Raw genomic sequence first — 18,922 nt, forward strand, 5'->3', positions numbered from 1 at the left:
CTCAGGTCATGATCTCACAGTTTGTGAATTCAAGCCCCATGTCAGCTCCTTGGGATTTCTCTCTCCCTCTCTCTATCCCTCCCCAGCTTGCTCTCTCTCAAAAAACAAATAAACATGAAAAACATTGACTTTTACTGTTTTTTAAAACCTATAAATCCTACACAAATATCACGTAACTGCTTAAGTCTAAACTTCTGAAACTACTCTTTCCCTAAATGTGATTTATTAGTAATAGATAATTTAGAAGTCTAGTGACCTATTTTCAGAAAATAAAATCTATATCCAAGTTTCTTTTTCATTAAAACAATCAAAACTAATGGTCTACCTAGAGGCAATCATTCCTATAAGGAAATTTCTACCGAGTCCCTTGACACCCATTTATATTTCTTCAAGGGGTAAAATATTCTTTACGGTGAACTGTTTTCATATTTAGTAAATTTAATGTTTACTTTCCTATTATAGACACAGCTGCCATTTACAGAGCACTTACATATCAGGATTGGCCCCGCCGCCACAGACCTGGCCCTGCATCATGGAAACAGAAGTTAATGCTGAGAGTATCTGCAGAAAGCTATGCTCATAGTTACCCTCCTCCTCCTGTGATGTAGCTGTAGCCACCAGTGCCCAGGCCGTAGCCATAACGCTCTCCCAGAAACAGTGGTTCGCTGGAGTCGTAACAGCTAAGCAAGTGCTGGAGCCTGGAGATGCTGAGATTCCAAAGAGAACATAAGCAAGAATTACTTCACTCAAATGCATTTGCATGGTAAATGGTTTATGATTCCTACATCCCACTGGTCATGTTATATAATACTATACTGAAATTGCTTAGAGATGAAATTCAAGTGATTTGAAGAAAAAAAATTGAGGGACACTGTATATTCCTGGAAACAAACTAAAAAACAAGGGGCTTACTCCCCGGTTTTAGTAAGCCCCTGCCAGAACATGGCTGCCCAGGTTGTGTAGGTAGGGTGGCAGGTTAATGAAGTTGAGGTGGCCAGTGTACTCTTTAGCTCACTTCTACCAGTCCTGTTTCCCAGTGAGTGTGAATTAACTGTCACATCTTTTCAGATGTACTTGGTATAGAAGTGCTGACAACACCGACTCCATCTTTGGCCCTCCATCTTATTCTCGCCTCTGGCTCACAGAAGGCACCACTTTATTTATTTTTTATTTATTATTTTTTTTACAAATAGTTTATTGTCAAATTAGTTTCCACATAACACTCAGTGCTCATCCCCATAAGTGCCCTCCTCTATGCCCATCCCCCCTCCCCCCCACATCCGTCAGTCCTCAGTTTTTGTCAGCATTCAAGAGTCTCTCATGGTTTGCCTCTCTCCCTTTCCCCCACCATTTCCGCCCTTCTTCTCCCCCTTGTTCCTCCGTCAAGTTCCTCCTAATCCTCCTATACGTGCAAACATATGATATTTGTCCTTCTCTGCCTGACTTATTTCGCTCAGCATAACACCCTCAAGGTCCATCCATGTTGCTACACATGGCCAGATTTCATTGTTTCTCATTGCCATGTAGTATTCCATGGTATAGATAAACCACATCTTCTTGATCCATTCATCTGTTGATGGACACTTAGGCTCTTTCCATGTTTTAGCTATTGTGGAGAGTGCTGCTATGAACATTGGGGTACATGTGCTCCTATGCATCAGCATTTCTGTATCCCTTGGGTAAATTCCTAGCAGTGCTATTGCTGGGTCATAGGGGAGTTCTATTGTTAGTTTCCTGAGGAACCTCCACACTGTTTTCCAGAGGGGCTGTACCAGTTTACATTCCCACCAACAGTGTAGGAGGGTGCCCGTTTCTCCACATCCTCGCCAGCATCTAGAGTTCTCTGAGTTGCTCATTTTAGCCACTCTGACTGGCGTGAGGTGGTATCTCAGTGTGGTTTTGATTTGTATTTCCCTGATGAGGAGGGATGCTGAGCATCGTTTCATGTGTCTGTTGGCCATCTGGATGTCCTCTTTGGAGAAGTGTCTGTTCATATCCAGAAGGCACCACTTTAGATAACTAGCAGAGAGCCTCGGCACAGGCGGTGCCACTTTAGATAGCTACCCTGTGATGGCACCCATGCCCCGAGCTCCATAAAACCTGAGGATTAAGATCTGGATAGTGGCAGAGAATAGCTGCATGTTACTGTCCTGACTGACCATCCATAAGTTACCCGGAATAAAACCATGTAAACAGGTTGGAGTGGCTTGCTACCTCTTTTGGCATGAAAGTCTGGAGGATACATTACTGACCCTCCTTCACCTTCTAACACCTGGTGTAGTAGGCAGGATACTGAAAATGAAATGAGCCATGGGTAAAGGAGCCCACAGTCCACACAGGGAAAGCTTGTTGTCCCTTGGGGAATCCCAAGCCTGCTAGCCACCGCCGCCGTGGGGAGATTTGGCCAGGTCTTGTGAGCGTTTCAGACCAGTATGTGAGTACAGAAACGCCCTATAAAAAACGCTTGTCTGAAATGGTGGTGAAGCAAAAGGGCCAAGAAGGGGGTGGCAGCTTGGGTGTTATCACTGCGGGATCCTGGAGGAGATGGTATTATGCTGAATGGATTCGCGATGAAAAACTGGCCTCTGCCACGGCTGCATGTGCCTAGTGATAAAGATTATATACTGCAGGCATGGGTGAGAACTGCAGGCACTTAGCTAATCTGACAGGCTGAATAAATGCTAGCATTAAGAAAACCAGGCCTAACAAGGAGGCTGCCCCCTCCCTCCGTTGCACCGGACCTCTCTGGAAGAACTGGGGATGAAACATGCTATTTATACCCAGCATTTTGGTGGCCCAAATGAATAATTACATTCCTCTGGTATGAATGACGGTATCTCAACCCCAGGAGCACTGTATGGGACTTTAGTATTTGCTCTTGCCCCTGTAGCTAAATGGCCCCTTGCTACAGTAGCCGCTATGGTGGTGGACTTGAATGAAATTCAAAGAATCCCTTCTGAGGGAAATAGATTTAAAAGGAGGGAAAAACAAAGGATCCCGCTGATGAAGAAATGGCAGAAAGGGCGTCTATGAAGATCTTGTAAACACTGGTAGCAAGATCTAATATTATCTGGGACCCCGAGAGAAAATCTAGACAAGCAACCCAAGTTGGTCTTGCTGAGCCTCTAGAAGGCAATGCCTGATGGAAAGCAATTCACTTTGAAGGGAGGCTAATAAAGCCATATGTGTTGCCAAGTACTCCTCTGCCACTGGAAGAATTTCAGGGGCGGACACTGCCTACTCCTAGAAACTAAGGGTTAGGCCAGCATTGCCCTCCAGTGCATGCAAGAGTGGACAACTGGAGGACCCATGTGGAATTAACCATTTATTGGCTTTGCACTAACCATCAGATTGTGCTACCTCTAATACTCACTGGCTGAATGCACTCTTAATCAATGGAAATGCCTCAAATTTAGGTGGAGAAATAAAGGAAAAAATGGTAGTAAAATAAATAACAGGGCTTGGGATGTGAATGCCAGATGTTCGTGGTGAATTGGATGTAAATTCACATCCAGAAGGGTTTGGCCGGGGCTTGCGGTAACAACAAAATGGCAAATCAATTATAGTTATTTGCATAAGTTTGATAACAGTACGTTCTTATAATAGGACACCACTGGAAACCTTGATTACCAAGGCTTTGACTGGAAGGTCACATTTGAAAGAGATACGTAGTGGGGCGCCTGGGTGGCTTAGTCGGTTAAGCGTTCGACTTTCGCTTGGGTCATGATCTCGCGGTTCGTGGGTTCGAGTCCCGCGTCGGGCTCTGTGCTGACTGCCAGCTCAGAGCCTGGAGCCTGTTTCAGTCTGTGACTCCCTTTCTCTCTGACCCTCCCCTGCTCACGCTGTCTCTCTCTCTCTCCTAAAAATAAATAAAACATTTAAAAAAAAAGAAAGAAAGAAAAGAAAGAGACACGTAGAGACTCAGATATGGCCAAGAGCACCAAGGAACTAAGACTGACTCGACAGAGCCAAGGAAACCCTTTGGAAGAAAATGGCCTGCTACTTTGCTTCCAGGTTTCCTGGGAGCTCTACCGGGTAAGGAAGGAAAGTCACTTGGGGATCTCAAGAAGAGAGGAACTCATTCAAAGTAAAGGTGTTGCGGGTGAGTCTGATGGCAAGTATTTGACTTGGTCTCTGGCTATCAAAGGCTGTTAAAGGCTCCAACTGAAATTCCTTCTGAGAAGTTCCAGAAAAGCAGATTTAAAAGAACCTAAATGGCCAGTCACCAGTCTTGTTGCACATATGTAAATATTTGGGCCAAGTTTGTTAAAACTGGACTTGTTTTACAAACAGTCGTAATTTGGCTACCTTTTATAGAAATGAGGGTGATTTTAGGGAAAAAAAAGGTTTCAGTAACATACTTTTATGGGTGTTAGGTTCTAGTTCTGATTGCATGTTTATTGTTTACCTCTATAACTGGGGGGCTAGATTCTGAATTCTTCCGGGTTCCATGCATATACAGCTCATTTACTACCTGACTGCTTGCACTCCATAAACCTGACTTTGAAATCATATTGGCAGGACCACCTCCTGAAAAGACACCACTGTTTAACCAAATGGTCCTAATTGACCTTGTTATAAAATGTAGAATGAGATGCTAAGACTATATACAAGACTTCCAAAACAGTGGTTACAAAGGATGGGAGCTCAACTTAGTGCTAGGGAATATCTGCAGTGTGATGCAGGCAGTTTTTAATTCGTGAAATCATGATCTATACCCCTTTCCAGCAGGAAGTAGCTAGAGGGGTCATCACCTCTACCCCTCAGGAATTAGGAAGGGTTCAGGGTCCCCGGGTGGCTCAGTGGGTTAAGCATCCAACTCTTGATTTTGGGTCAGGCCATGATCTCCTGGTTCATGGGATCAAACCCCAAGTCAGACTCCACACTGACAGCAAGGAGCCTGCTTAGGATTCTCTCTCTCTCTGCCCCTCCCCCAGCTCGCATGTGCTCACTCACTCTCTTAAATACACATAAAAAAAAAAGAATGAGGAATGGTGAAAAACCAGGGGTGGTACTGGTTAAGCCCGAGTTGTTAGTTATATTGCTGCTGTGGCATGGGTTACAAGTCACCTCCTGATATCTGGCTCTAAGAATGGTGGGCAAAGATTGTACAGGCTAAAAAGATGTCCAAGGTGGAATGCAGGAGTGCTAATAACATCGACTCCATCTGTGGGACTCCGTCTTGTGCTCGCCAGCCCCAGTGCACAGGTGGCACCACTTCAGAGAACTGGTGGCTATCCAGTACACAGATGGTGCCATTTAAGAGAACTACCCCATGACCTCCCCACCATGCCCCTCATTCCATAAGAGCTGGGGAAAGTTCCAGATAAAGGCTAGGAATAGGGATGGAGGTTAAGAGCATATTTCAGCCTGGATCTTCTGTCCATTGGCCCACCCAACTGCCTGTCAGTAAGTTACCCTGAATTTTTATTCACTGTTCACACTGTGAACAGGAGGGAGCAGCTTCGTTCATTTTTCAGTATGAACATATCTTCCTGGTTTGGAGGATACATTATAAACCTCTGCCACTTTCTTTTTTTTTTTTTTTTTAAACTTCTGCCACTTTCTAACACTTGGTATTTTTTAATTTTTAATGGCCCACACACAGAATTTTTGAGGTACAAATGAGGTCAATGTCAGGCACATGGCGGGCAGATGGGAAAATGGATTTTGTTAAAACATTCCAGGAAATCTTTCAATTATGGCGCATAACCATGCATCTGTTTCTCCCAAGTAAGGCCACCTAAGTGGTCTTTCTATGTCTATTTATGCATACCTTCTGGCACCTATATTTCTTTGTCATATGTCAACAAGATAGCTTTAAAAGGGCAGTGAGAATATCCAGAAGCTGGTCAGAGAAATGCCTGTAGCTATAGCTGCCATAAGGGTGAAGAAAAAGATTTTATAGGAAAATAAAATCTAGAAATAGCCTTTTAAAGGTGAGACAAAGGTTGATGTTAAGAAGGGTTAGTTTTTCTGTGTTTTAAGAACTTCTACCATGTACAAATGCCTTGTAAAGTCTTTCTACTGTTTGTTCTAAACTAGAGCTTCCCAGGATACACACCACCAAATCCAAGGTTCTCTCGTGATATTTATCAGTGTTCCCTGAATGAAGGGGTTCCGTGATCATCTTTGAATTAAATTTTTTTAATCAGATAAATAAATTTCAATGTTTCTCAAGCTTGATGAGCATCGCGTATCTCCATGAGGGAGATATGAAACCAAGTATTTCTCTAAGTTATTAATCGTAAATTCTTAGAAGTATTAACATCTAGAACACTAGTGTTCTGGGACCATACTCTTCTTCTTTTGGGGGAAAGGTAGGGTCCTAAGAAACCAAAGTAGAGATGCACAAAGTGGAAAACAGGACCTCTTTCCAATCCACACTCATGCACCTTACACAAATACCCCAACTAATAAGCCTAAAGCTGAAAGCGAAGAAATCTAATGTATGAAAAATATTGCTTAAAAATGTGGTCCTAAGAGTTGACAAGCTTACTGATCACATTTATATCTGTCTGCAGGTCAAGGCCTCTGACAATATCGACAGTTTCTGAGTGGCCAGAAAATGTTATCTTTAAAACTATCCTGTTTGGGGAACATAAGGCAAACATTCTGGGCACCAAGTTTATAATCTATCTTTAGCAAATCATCTAATAACTCTGCAGAGAAAGGGAAGTAAAAATGCAGATAACTAGTAAGACTGCCATTTGGTTATGGAGAATATATTCTTATAGCTAAGGAAACTATGGCCTTTGGCTGGTGAAAGTTTGTGTGTAAAAAACCCCAAATCAACAAAAACCAAAAAACTTCAAAGACCTCTAGGGCAAATTTACATCTACTTCTTGACCGAAGAAGAAATGTATCTATCTCTCTTCCTCTTGTATATTATAAAAATATCAATTCAGTCCACAGCTTGTAATTTCTTTGGTTAAAATAACTGGGATTTAACACCTCATCTGGGTTTCGTATTACATCAATCATTCCCCTACTCACAATATCATTTTTAAAGCTGGAAAATCATAAACTGAGTCTGACAACCCTCATATACTTTACTTTGCTAAAAACTGGAAATGTGGATAAAGCAGACAGATGTCTAATTCTATCCAAATGGATTGGCTATTAATCCAGGAAAGGAACTTTATTTACAATCTGTTACCATTCCAGGCAATTCTGAGGCACAGAAATCAAGAAAAACAGTACAGCAACACTTTAGATTACATGCTATCAAATTATATGAGGAGCAAAACAGCTTAGTGCTGCATATACACTTTTACAGCATAATACTGATTTTTTTTGCATATACTGGACACATATTGCTACCTAGGTTTCAGGTGTACAACTTAGTGATTTGACAAGCTTATATATTATGTTATGCTTACCCCAAGTATAGCTACCATCTGTCCCATTACATTGCTATTACATTTACTGTATTCTTTATGGTCTGTTTTTTATTCCCATGACTTTTACTCATTCCATAACTGGAGGTCTGTATCCCCCTACCCTTCACACATCTTGCCCAGCCCCCTGCCCAGCCCCCTCTCCCCTCCTCTCTGGCAACCATCAGTTTTCTGTATTTATAAGTCTACATTCTGCTTATTAGTGGAATCATAAGTCAGACTGAGAAAGACAAACACCTTATTTCACTTAATACCCTTTAGGTCCACCCATGTTGTCAAAATTACAAGATACATCTTTTTTATGGCTGAATAATACTCCACACACACCACATGTTTACCCATTTACCTATCGATGGACACTTGGGCTGCTTCCATGTCTGGACTATTGTAAATAATGCTGCAATAAACACAGGGGTTCATATATCTTTTCAAATTAAATATCCAATAATAGAATTATCAGATTACATGGTATTTCTATTTTTAACTTTTTGAGGAACCTCCATACTGTTTTTCACAGTGGCTGCACCAGTTTGCAATTGCACCAGAAATGAAAAAGGGCTCTTTTTTCTGTACATCTTTGCCATAACTTGTTTCTTGTGTTTGATTTTAGCCATTCTGACAGGTGTGTGGTGATAGCTCATTGTGGTTTTGATTTGAACTCCCCTCAAAATTATTGATATTGAGCATCTTTTCCTGTGCCTGTTGGCTATCTGTATGTTGTCTTTGGAGGAATACCAATTCAGGTCCTCTGCCCATTTTTTATTTTTAAAACTTTTTTAATCTTTTAAATGTTAAGTTTAATGTTTTTAATGTTAAGTTTATTTATATTTGAGAGAGACAGAGAGAGCCGGAGACAGAATCCAAAGGAGACTCTATGGTCTGAGCTGTCAGCACAGAGCCCGACTGACACAGAGCTAGAACTCAAAGCTGTGAGATCATGGCTTGAGCTGATGTCAGACACTTAACCGACTAAGCCAACCAGGCATTCCTCCTCTACTCCTTTTTTAATTGGATTGGTTTTTTTGGTGTTGAGTTATGGGAGTTCTTTATATATTTTGGATATTAACCCCTTACTAGATATCATTTCCAAATATCTTCTCCTCCCATTAAGTAGGTTGTCCTTTTCACCTCGTTGGTTAAGTTTATTCCTAAGTATTTTACTCTTTTTGGTAGAATTGTAAATGGTATGTTCTTAATTTCTCTTTCTGTGACTTTGTTGTTACTGTATAGAAACACTACTGCTTTCTGGGTATAAATTTTGAATCTTGAAACTTTAGCGAATTTATTTATTACTTCTATTAGTTTTTTGGTGGAATTTTAAAGATATTCTATGTGTAATATCATGTTATCTACAAAAAGTGACAGTTAAACTACTTCTTTACCTATATGGATGCCTCTTATTTTTTGCCTGACTACTGTGGCTAGGACTTCTAGTACTATGTTGAATAAAAGTGGTGAGAGAAGACCTCATTTTTTTTTTTTAAGTAGGCTCCATACCCAGTGTGGAGCCCAGTGTGGGGTTTGAACTCACAATCCTGAGATCAAGACCTGAGCTGAGATTAAGAGTCAAACACGTAGCTGACTGAGCCACCCAAGCACCCCATCTTTTTTCCAATCTTAGGGCAAACCCTCTCAGGTTTTCATCATTGAGGATGATCTTAGCTATGGGTTTTTCACATACAGACTTTATCATATTTGGGTTTAGAGGGAATGTACCTCTTTTGTTGAGAGTTTTTATCCTAAATGGATGTTTAATCTTTCAAAGTGCTTTCAAATCTTTGAAAGTGCTTTTCATACGTCTATTGAGATGATATGATTTTTATCCTTCATTTTGTTAGCTGATTGTTATCTGATTTTTTGAATCCAGACAACATTCCATTCTACCTATTATGGCTTTTATTTTTTAACATTTTATTTGGAAATAATTTCATGATTACAGAAAAATTCCAAAAGTAGTACAGTGGAAAGAACTCTTATATATCCTTTACTAAATTTACCAGTTGTTAACTTTACTCCATTTGCTTTATCATTCTCTCTCAATCTTTCTATGTAGATAGATATATATATTCATCTGTGTATATACACATGCATGTATGTGTATACATGTGCATGTGTGTGTACATGGGTATGTATATGTACATAGATTTTCTCTTTTCTAAAATATTTGGGAGTAAACCTCATACGTTATGTCCCTTTCCCCCTAAGAACATGAAATACATCACTGTGTATCTCCTAAAAACAGTAAAAGTTAAGAGTTCAAAAACTTTAACATTGATCCAGTAATTTTTTAAAAAAGTTAAACATACAGCTATTATATGTCCCAGCCATTCCACTCATAGGTATTTAGCCAAGATAAGTAAACAGGTATCCATACAAAGATATGTACACAAAGGTTCACAGCAGCCTTAATTAGAATTCCAAAACTGAAAACAAATGCTTATATCTAAGTTACCACCCATATTCTAATTTTATCAATTGACCCAATGTTCATTATAGCACATTTTCCCTCCAGCACAGGATGAAGTCCAAGATCCCTTATTGCATTTCTTTATCATATCACTTTATTTCCCCTTAATCTATGATAGTTATTCAGCTTCTCTTTGTCTTCCATAACACTGGAATTTTTAATAATAAATGCACCTCCCCTGTTTTTAATAGGATGATCCTCATATTTGGTTTGTCTGGTGTTTCCTCATGACAAAGTCCAGCATATATCTTCCCAGTCACTGTATATATGTATGACACTGTGTCTGGCACATGATGCCCTTCTGTTCTTCACTGGGGATATTCCAGACAAGTTGTTGTCTCATTTCTCCACTGGACAGTTACTTTTTCCATTGCTTTTTAATTTCAGTATAATTAATGTACAGTGTCCTTTTAGTTTTAGCCATACAATATAGTGATTTAACAATCCTATACATTACTCAGTGCTTATCATCTATTTCACCCATTACCTCACCCAATTCCACCAATTTGGTTCCACTCAAACCAACAGTTTGTACTCTAAGAGTCTGGGATTTTTGTCTATTTTTCTTTGTTCATTTTGTTTCTTAAATTCCACATATGAGTGAAATTATATGGTATTTGTCATTCTCTAACTTATTTCACTTAGCATTATGCCATTTAGAACCATGAACGTTGTTGCACATGGCAGGATTTCATTCTTTGTAATGGTTGAGTAATATTCATGTGTGTGTACGTGTGTATATACTACCTCTTTTTCCATTCCTTTATCAATGGACACAACGGATAGTGAGGTAGCTTTCATAATTGGGCCATTGTAAATAGCTTCAAGAAACACAGGAGTGCATATATCTATTTTAAATAATGTTTTCATATTCTTGGGGTAAAAACCCAGTAGTGGAATTACTGGATCAAATGGCAATTTTTAATTTTTTAAGGAATCTCCATAGTGTTATCCACAGTAGCTGCACCAGTTCACATTCCCAACAGTGCATGATTGTTCCTTTTTTTCTATATCCTTGCCATACTTGTTGTTTCTTATGTTTTTGATTCTAGCCATTCTGACAAGGTTGAGGTAAAAACTCATTGTGGTTTTGATTTGCATGTCTCTAATTAGTGACACTGAACATCTTGTCATGTATCGGCCATCTGTCTTCTTTGGAGAAATGTCTGTTCATGTCTTTTGCCCAGTTTTTAACTGGATCATTTGTCTTTTTGGTGTTAAGTTGTAAAACTTCTCTATATATTTTGGATACTCAGCCTGTTTAGATATGTCATTTGCACATACCTTCTCCCATTCAATAGGTTGTCTTTTTGTTTTGTTGATTGTTCCTTTGCTGGGAAGAAATTTTTATTTTGATATAGTCCCCATAGTTTATTTTTCTTTTGTCTCCCTTGACTCAGGAGACCTATCTAGAAAAATGTTGCAATAGCCAACGTCAGGAAAGTTACTACCTATGCTCTCTTCTAGGATTTTTATGGTTTTATGTCTTACATTTAGGCCTTTAATTCATTTTGAATTTATTTTTGTGTATGGTGTAAGACAGTGCTTCAGTTTCATTATTTTGCATGTAGCTGTCCAGTTTTCCCAGCATCATTTTTTAAAGAGACTTTTTCCCATTGCATATTCTTGCCTTTGTTGTAGATTAATTGACCATGTAATTGTGGGTTTATTTCTGGGCTCTCTAATTTGTTCTATTGATCTAGGTGTCTATTTTTGTGCCAGTTCTTACTGGTTTTGATTATTACAGTTTTGTAGTATATCTTAACCTGGGATTGTGATATCTCTAGTTTTTTTGTTTTTTTTTTTCCTTAGAATTGCTTTGGCTATAAGGAGTCTTTTGTGGTTCCATACAAATTTTAGGATTATTTGTTCTAGTTCTGTGAAAAATGCTGTTGGTATTTTGATAGGGATTGTACTGAATCTGTAAATCGTTTTTAGTATGGACCTTTAAATAATATTTCTTCCCCCAATCTCTGAGCATGTAATATCTTTCTATTTGTTTGTGCCCTCAATTTCTTTCATCAGTGGTTTGTGGTTTTCAGAGTTCAGACCTCTTTGGTTAAGGTCATTCTGAGGTGTTTGTTGTTTTTTGGTACAATTATAAATGGGTTGTTAATTTCTCTTCTACTTCATTATTAATGTATAGAAATGCAACAGATTTCTGTACAATGCTTTTGTAACCTGTGACCTCAATGAATTCACTTATCAGTTCTAGTAGTTTTTTCTGGGAGTCTTGGAGTTTTCTACATAGGGTATTATGTCCTCTGGAAACAGTGAAAGTTCTAATTCTTCCTTACCAATTTGGATGCCTTTTATTTCTTGTCTGATTTCTGTGGTTAGAACTTCCAGTACTATGTTAAATAAAAGTGGCAAGGGTAGACATCCTGGTCTTGTTTCTGATCTTATGGGAAAGGCTGTCTTTCACCATTGAATGTGATATCAGTGGTGGATTTTTCATATGTGGCCTTTATTATGCTGAGGTATGGTCCCTCTAAACCTACTTTGTGGAGGGTTTTATCATGAGTGGATGTTGTACTCTGTCAAATGCTTTTTCTGCATCTATTGAAATGATCATATAGTTTTTATTCTTTCTCTTAATGTGATATACCCTACTGGTTTGCAAATATGAACCACTCTTGTATCCTGGGAACACATCCCACTTGATTGTGGTGAATGATTATTTTAATGTATTGTTGGATTAGGTCTGCTAATATGTTATTGAGGATTTTTGCATCTATGTTCATCAGGATGTTGGCCTATAGTTCTCCTTATTTCTAGCTTATTTATCAGGGTAATGCTGGCCTCGTAGAAAACTTGGAAGCTTTTCTTCTATTTTTTGGAATAGTTTGAGAAGAATAGGTGTTAGCTTTCCTTTAAATGTTTGGTAGAATTCACCACCTGGGTCTGGACCTTTGTTGGGACTCAATTTCCTTGCTGGGAATTGCTCTGTTCAAATTTTCTATTTCTTCCCCATTCAGTTCTGGGAGGTTGTATGTTTCTAGGAATGTATGTTTCTTCTAGGTTGTTCAGTATGCCATAGAATTTTTCATAATATTCTCTTATAATACTTTGTATTTCTATGGTCTGTTATTTCTCGTCTTTTATTTCTGAATTTGAGTCTGATTTTTTGTTTTTGTTATGTTTCCACGTGTCTGGCTAAAGGTTTATCAATATTATTCTTTTCAAAGAAGCATCTCCTGATTTCATTGATGATCTGTTCTATGTTTTTAGTTTTTATTTTGTTAATTTCTATTATCTCCTTCTACTGATTTGGGGTTTTGTTTGTGGGTTTTTTGTTTTGTTTTGTTTTGTTTGCCCCTTTAGCTATAAGGTTAGGTTGTTTGAGATTTTCTTCTTGAGTTAGGCCAATACAGCTGTAACTTTCCCTCTTAGAACATCTTTTGTAAAATCTTTTGTAAAATTTTGGATCATCATTTTAGTTTTTCTTTTTTTTAATGTTTACTTTTTTGAGAGAGAGACAGAGACAGAGTGTGAGCAGGGGAGGGGCAGAGAGAGAGGGAGACACAGAATCTGAAGCAGGCTCCAGGCTCCGAGCTGTCAGCACAGGGCCTGATGCAGGGCTTGAACTCATCAACTCAGATCATGACCTGAGCCTAAATTGGATGCTTAACCAACAGAGCCACCCAAGCACCTCAATCATTTTCATTTTCAATTGTCTCCATGTATATTTTTATTTACTCTTTGATTTTTTGGTTTACCTGTTTATTGATTAGTAGCATGTTTATTGTGTTTATTTGACCTCCATGTATTTGTATTCTTTCCAGATTTTTTTCTTATGGTTGATTTCGAGTTTCATAGTGTTATGGTTGGAAAAGATGCATAATATGATTAGAATCTTTTTTAATTTGTTGAGGCTTGTTTTCTGGCCTACCATGTGAGCTATCCTGGAGAATGTTCCCTCTGCACTTAAAAACTGCATATTCCACTGGTTTAGGATCGTATGTTGTAAGCAGATTGGTTAGAACCATCTGGTCATTCAAAGCCACTGCTTACTTACTGACTTTCTGCTGGGATGGTCTATCCACTGACATCAGTGGGGTGTTGAAGCCCTTACTATTATCGTATCACTATCAGTTACTTCCTTTGTTACTAGGGGCTTTATATACTTGGGTGCTCCCATGTTGGATGCATCACTATTGACAATTGTTAAATCTTCTTGATGGATTGTTCCCTTTATGATCATATAGTATCCTTGGTCTCATTATAGTCCTTGTTTTAAAGTCTATTTTTCTGACATAAGGATTGCTACCCTGGCTTTCTTTTCACTTCCATTTTCATGATAAAAGCTTTTCCATCCCTGCATTATGAATATGCATGTATCTTTAGGTCTGAAATGAGTCTCCTGTAGGCAGCATATCAATGGGTGTTGTTATCCATTCTGTCACCCTGTGTCTTTTGATTGGAGCATTTTAGTCCATTTACATTCAAAGTAATTGTTGATATATATTTCCTGCCATTTTGTCTTATGATTGTTTTTGTAGTCCTTCTCTGTTCCTTTCTTGTTCTCTTCTATCAGTTTGCTAGCTTTCTTTAGTGATATACCTGGATTCCTTTTATTTTTTGCATATCCATTACTAGTTTTTTGATTTGTGATTACTAATCGGTTTATATATAACATTTTATGCATATAAACAGTCTACACTGAGGGTCACTTAAGTTTGAACCCATTCTGAAAGCACTAAATCTTTACTCCCTCAACCCCAATTTCAGGCATATAGTGTAATACTTAACATCCGTTCTTTTGTTAATCTCTTGACTGTTTTTTTTTTTTAAAATATACACAATTTTACTGCTTTTGTGCTTCCTACTTTTCTTACTCCTGCTTACAGTCTTTGCTTCCTACTCAGAGTCCCCTTTAACATTTCTTGTAGGGCTGGTTTGGTGGTGATAAATTCATTTAACTTTTGTCTGGGAAACTCTTTATCTGTCCTTCTATTCAGAAAGATAGCCATGCTGGATAGAGTATTTTTGGCTGCAGATTTGTTTTTGTTGTTGTTGTTTTCTTGTAGCACTTTGCAAGCCAGAAGGGAGTGGCATGATATAGTCAAAGTTTCTGCTAAAAAAATTGGCTGATAGCCTTTAGGGTTTACCCTTCTGTGTAACTCTTTTTTTTTTTTTTTCTCCTTTTAAAATTCTCTTTACCACTGATTTTTGCCATTGTAGTTACTATGTGTCTTGGTGTGGACCTCCTTGGGCTGACTTTTGGGGGGCTCTCTGTGGCTCTGGATCTGGATTTGTTTCCTTTCCTAGATTAGGGAAGTTTTCAGCTATTTCTTCAAATAAATTTTCTGCCCTCTTTACTCTCTTCTCCTTCTGGGATCCCTATAATGTAACACTTGATGCTGTCACTGAGTTACCTTAATCTGTTTTATTATTTTTTCTCTCTCCTGTTCAACCTGTCCTCCAGGCTGCTAATCCATTCTTCTACTTCCTCTTGTGTACTATTCCATCTAGTGTATTTCTACTTTGTTATTGAATCTTCATCTCTGGTTCTTTGTTTTCTCTCCTTGGAGGGTCTTGGGGATCCTCCACTCTTTTCTCTAGTCCAGTGGATATACTTATGACCATTACTTTAAATTTCTAGGAATATTACTTATCTCCATTTTATTTAGCTCTCCTGCTGTGATTTTGTTCTGTTCTTTTCATTTGGGACATATTCCTCGGTTTCATTTTGTCTAAGTCTCTCTCTGGTCTATCTCTATGTACTAGTAAAGACAGTTATATCTCCTGATCTTAAAAGTAGTTGCCTTATGAAGAACAAATCCTGTGATGCCCTGTAGTGCAATGCCTGTATTCACCAGAACCTTGAACTTCAGGGCTGTCTCCAATGTGTGTTGTGTGCCCCCTATTGTTGTGGCTAAGCTGCTTTTGCCTTCATCCCAGTTGTCTGGCTGTAGTGGGCAGGGTTTGGTCCCTCAGTTGTTAATGGGCTAGTCTGGGGCCGCCTTGGGCATGAGTTGGGTCAGACCAGGTATCTGCCAGAGACGCAGTAGCACTGAATTGCAGGGCACTCTCCCTGTACTGTCCTCTGGGAAGCTATTGGTGGGTGGGGCCTACAGTCAGACCATTTGTCTGTCACCAGGCCACTGCTGGGGCCACAGTAGAACTGGTGTGTTTTTATCTTCCCCTCTCCCAGGGGCAGGAGTCACTTGGAGTGGTGCTGGCCCCCACTGGGGCTGCTTGCACATTTCCAGGCTTATGGCACCACTTTGGATGGACTTGCTTGGGCTGGGTAGAGGGGGTGGGTCTACAGGAGAGCATGGGCACGGGGTGTACACTGTCAGCAAGGTCTGCTCCAGTCTGCTGTGGCAGGAGACCTGGTGCTGCTTTAGAGAACTCCTGCCAAGGCCTGGTTGGAGGGGACAGTCTGCAGAAAAGCACAGGGGTGGTGGATGGTTAGCAAACTGCATGGAGACTGTTAGCACTGTGCTGGCTTCTGCACATGTCCATGTGTCTAGGCTGGGGGATAGGGGAGAGGGAAGGGAAATGGTGCCTGCCAACTCTTTTGTTCCTGGAGAAGTCTCTTAAGATTCTTGCTCCTCCAGCATATGTTCTGAGATTAATAAATCTTCCCAGGTTTTTTCATACTCCTGCTTCTATGCTGTATCTCAGTGGGGCTGTTATGTTGTCTCTTAAGGGTGAGGACTCCATTTCCTATGACCCTCCAACTTTCCCAGAGCTGAGCCTCTGAAATTTAAAGCTCCAGGTGTAAAGGCTGTAAAGACTGGCAATGTTAATCCCTTCTAGTCTTCAAGGCTAAGTGTTATGGGGATTCATCTTCCCAGTGCAAGTAGTTCCATACTGGGGTGCCCAGTGTGGGTGGGGTCTGTTCCTCTCCCTTCTCCATGCTTATAGTGGCCCTTCCATGGACAGCCCGGTCAATCAGCTTGGTTCCTGACTGCATCTCTGCCCTTCCTACAATTGTTGATGTGGCCTCTGTATGTGTGGCTGTGAAGATTCTGTTCTGCCAGTCTTTGTGTCATTTTCTGGGTTAATTACACTAATGTGTGTGGAATCTGGGTGTATCCATGGGACAAGGTGAGCTGAGTCATCTACACATCTTACACCTTTCCATTGCTATCTCTAAGAGTCTCTGGGCAAACTCTTTAACACCAGCAAACATCCTGGTCCTCATTAAAATGTACCCCTAGTTCAGCATCCATTAATGACTGTTACTTTAATCTTTACTATGATGGTTACAAAGTGATGGCTTTTCCCACTCCATCACTACCTCCACATTTACCAGTCAGAACTCCTCAACCAGCAAGCAAGAGCCCACATGCTAGGGATGGAATTGTGCCACCACCAAATTTCTATGTTGAAGCCAGAACAACCAGTGGGATTATATTTGGAAATGAGGCCTCTACGGAGGTAATTAAAGTTAAATAAGGTCCTAAGTATAGGACTCTAATCCAGTAGAATTAATGTCCTTATAAGAAGAGACACTACAGAGCTCTCTCCCCATAGAGCACAAAGAAGAGGTCCTGTGAAGACACAGAGATGGTGGCTGCCTTCAACCCAACAGAAGAGGCCTCAGAAACCTACCTTGCCAATACCTTGATCTTGGACCTCCCTGCATCAGAACTGTGAGAAATAAATGTCTATTGTTTTAAGCCACCCACTCGATGGTATTTTGTCATGGTGCCCACTCTAATATACCACCCTTCTTCCCCATTTACCTATTTGCCTATTTTCTATTTCTTATAAGCATAAACTCATGGATTCCTAATCTTAATGGTTCATAATTTATTGCTGTCCTTAATTAATGATGCTAGTCCAAGATTTGGCCAATGGGAAACCTTTCAAGCTTGCTTCTTTGTCCTCCTAAATGAAAATCCTTTTCTTCTTATACCAGAAAGTAAGGGGGCGAAGGTGGGGAGGGCAAATGTCCTTGCCTCAGCATTAGAATCCATGATTTCTCTGGGAAGGACTGGTTCCTTTTAGTGGGGGCAGCCAGCACCCCAGTGCTCCCCCGTTGGTCAGTGCTACTGGTATATCTGCTTTTTTTTTCTTTCATAATTTATTATTAAGTTGGATTCCATATAACACCCAGTGCTCATCCCAACAAGTGCCCTCTTCCATGCCCATCACCCCCATTCCCCTCTCCCCCCACATCAGCCCTCAGTTTGTTCTCAGTATTCAAGAGCCTCTCATAGTTTGCCTTCCTCCCTCTCCCCCACTATTTTCCCCCTTCTCCTCCCACATGGTCCTCCGTTAAGTTTCTCCTAATCCTCCTATAAGTGGAAGCATATGGTATCTAGCTTTCTCTGACTTATTTCGCTCAGCATAACACCCTCAAAATCCATCCACGTTGCTACAAATGGCCAGATTTCATTCTTTCTCATTGCCATGTAGTATTCCATTGTATAGGTAAACCACATCTTCTTGATCCATTCATCAGTTGATGGACACTTAGCTGTGATTTGGCTATTGTTGAGAGTGCTGCTTTGAACATTGGGGTACATGTGCCCCTATACATCTGNTTTTAATTCTCTTTGGTTTGGCAAATCTTTATCCATCCCTTTATTCTTAGACTTTTTGAAGGACTATGTTTTATGTATGTCTCTTACACAAAAACATAGAGTTGGGATTTGTTTTATGAACCAATCTTAAAAGTTCTTAGGTGAGTTAAACCCATTCAGATTTAGTGACATGACTCATAATATTTGGTTTCAATACTGAAATTACTTTGGGTTTGAATTATACTATTTACTGTTTCTTTACTTTTTGCTTTAAAAAATATTCTTGGTGTTGGAAGCTTTCCCCCCATTATTCTTGTATTTAACTTTTTATGCCTTATTGTTTTTTTCCTATTTAACATTAAAAACATTTTTTTAAATGTTTGCTTATTTTTGAGAGCGAGAGATAGAGTGCAAGCAGGGGAGGGGCAGTGAGAAAGGGAGACACAGAATCTGAAGCAGGCTCCAGGCTCTCTCTGCACAGAGCCCGAAGCAGGGCTTGAACTTACACACTGGGAGATCATGACCTGAGCCAAAGTCAGACACTCAACTGACTGAACCACCCAGGTGCCCCT

General features: G+C 39.8%; 1 protein-coding gene across 1 annotated transcript in view; it reads right to left on the reverse strand.

Moving 5' to 3' along the window:
- Window positions 1-587: 587 nt before the first annotated feature.
- The window catches only part of B3GLCT (beta 3-glucosyltransferase), a gene marked incomplete at its 3' end in the record, with an annotated part of 86,131 nt that continues 67,796 nt past the window's right edge, over window positions 588-18,922 (reverse strand). The window contains exon 13 of the mRNA XM_077745410.1: window positions 588-707. Coding sequence (XP_077601536.1) covers window positions 588-707 — 120 coding nt within the window. The remainder of the gene's footprint in view (window positions 708-18,922) is intronic.

Source organism: Crocuta crocuta, unplaced genomic scaffold, assembly GCF_008692635.1.
Source record: "Crocuta crocuta isolate KB4526 unplaced genomic scaffold, BGI_CrCroc_1.0 scaffold258, whole genome shotgun sequence".
Classification (NCBI taxonomy): Eukaryota; Metazoa; Chordata; class Mammalia; order Carnivora; family Hyaenidae; genus Crocuta; species Crocuta crocuta.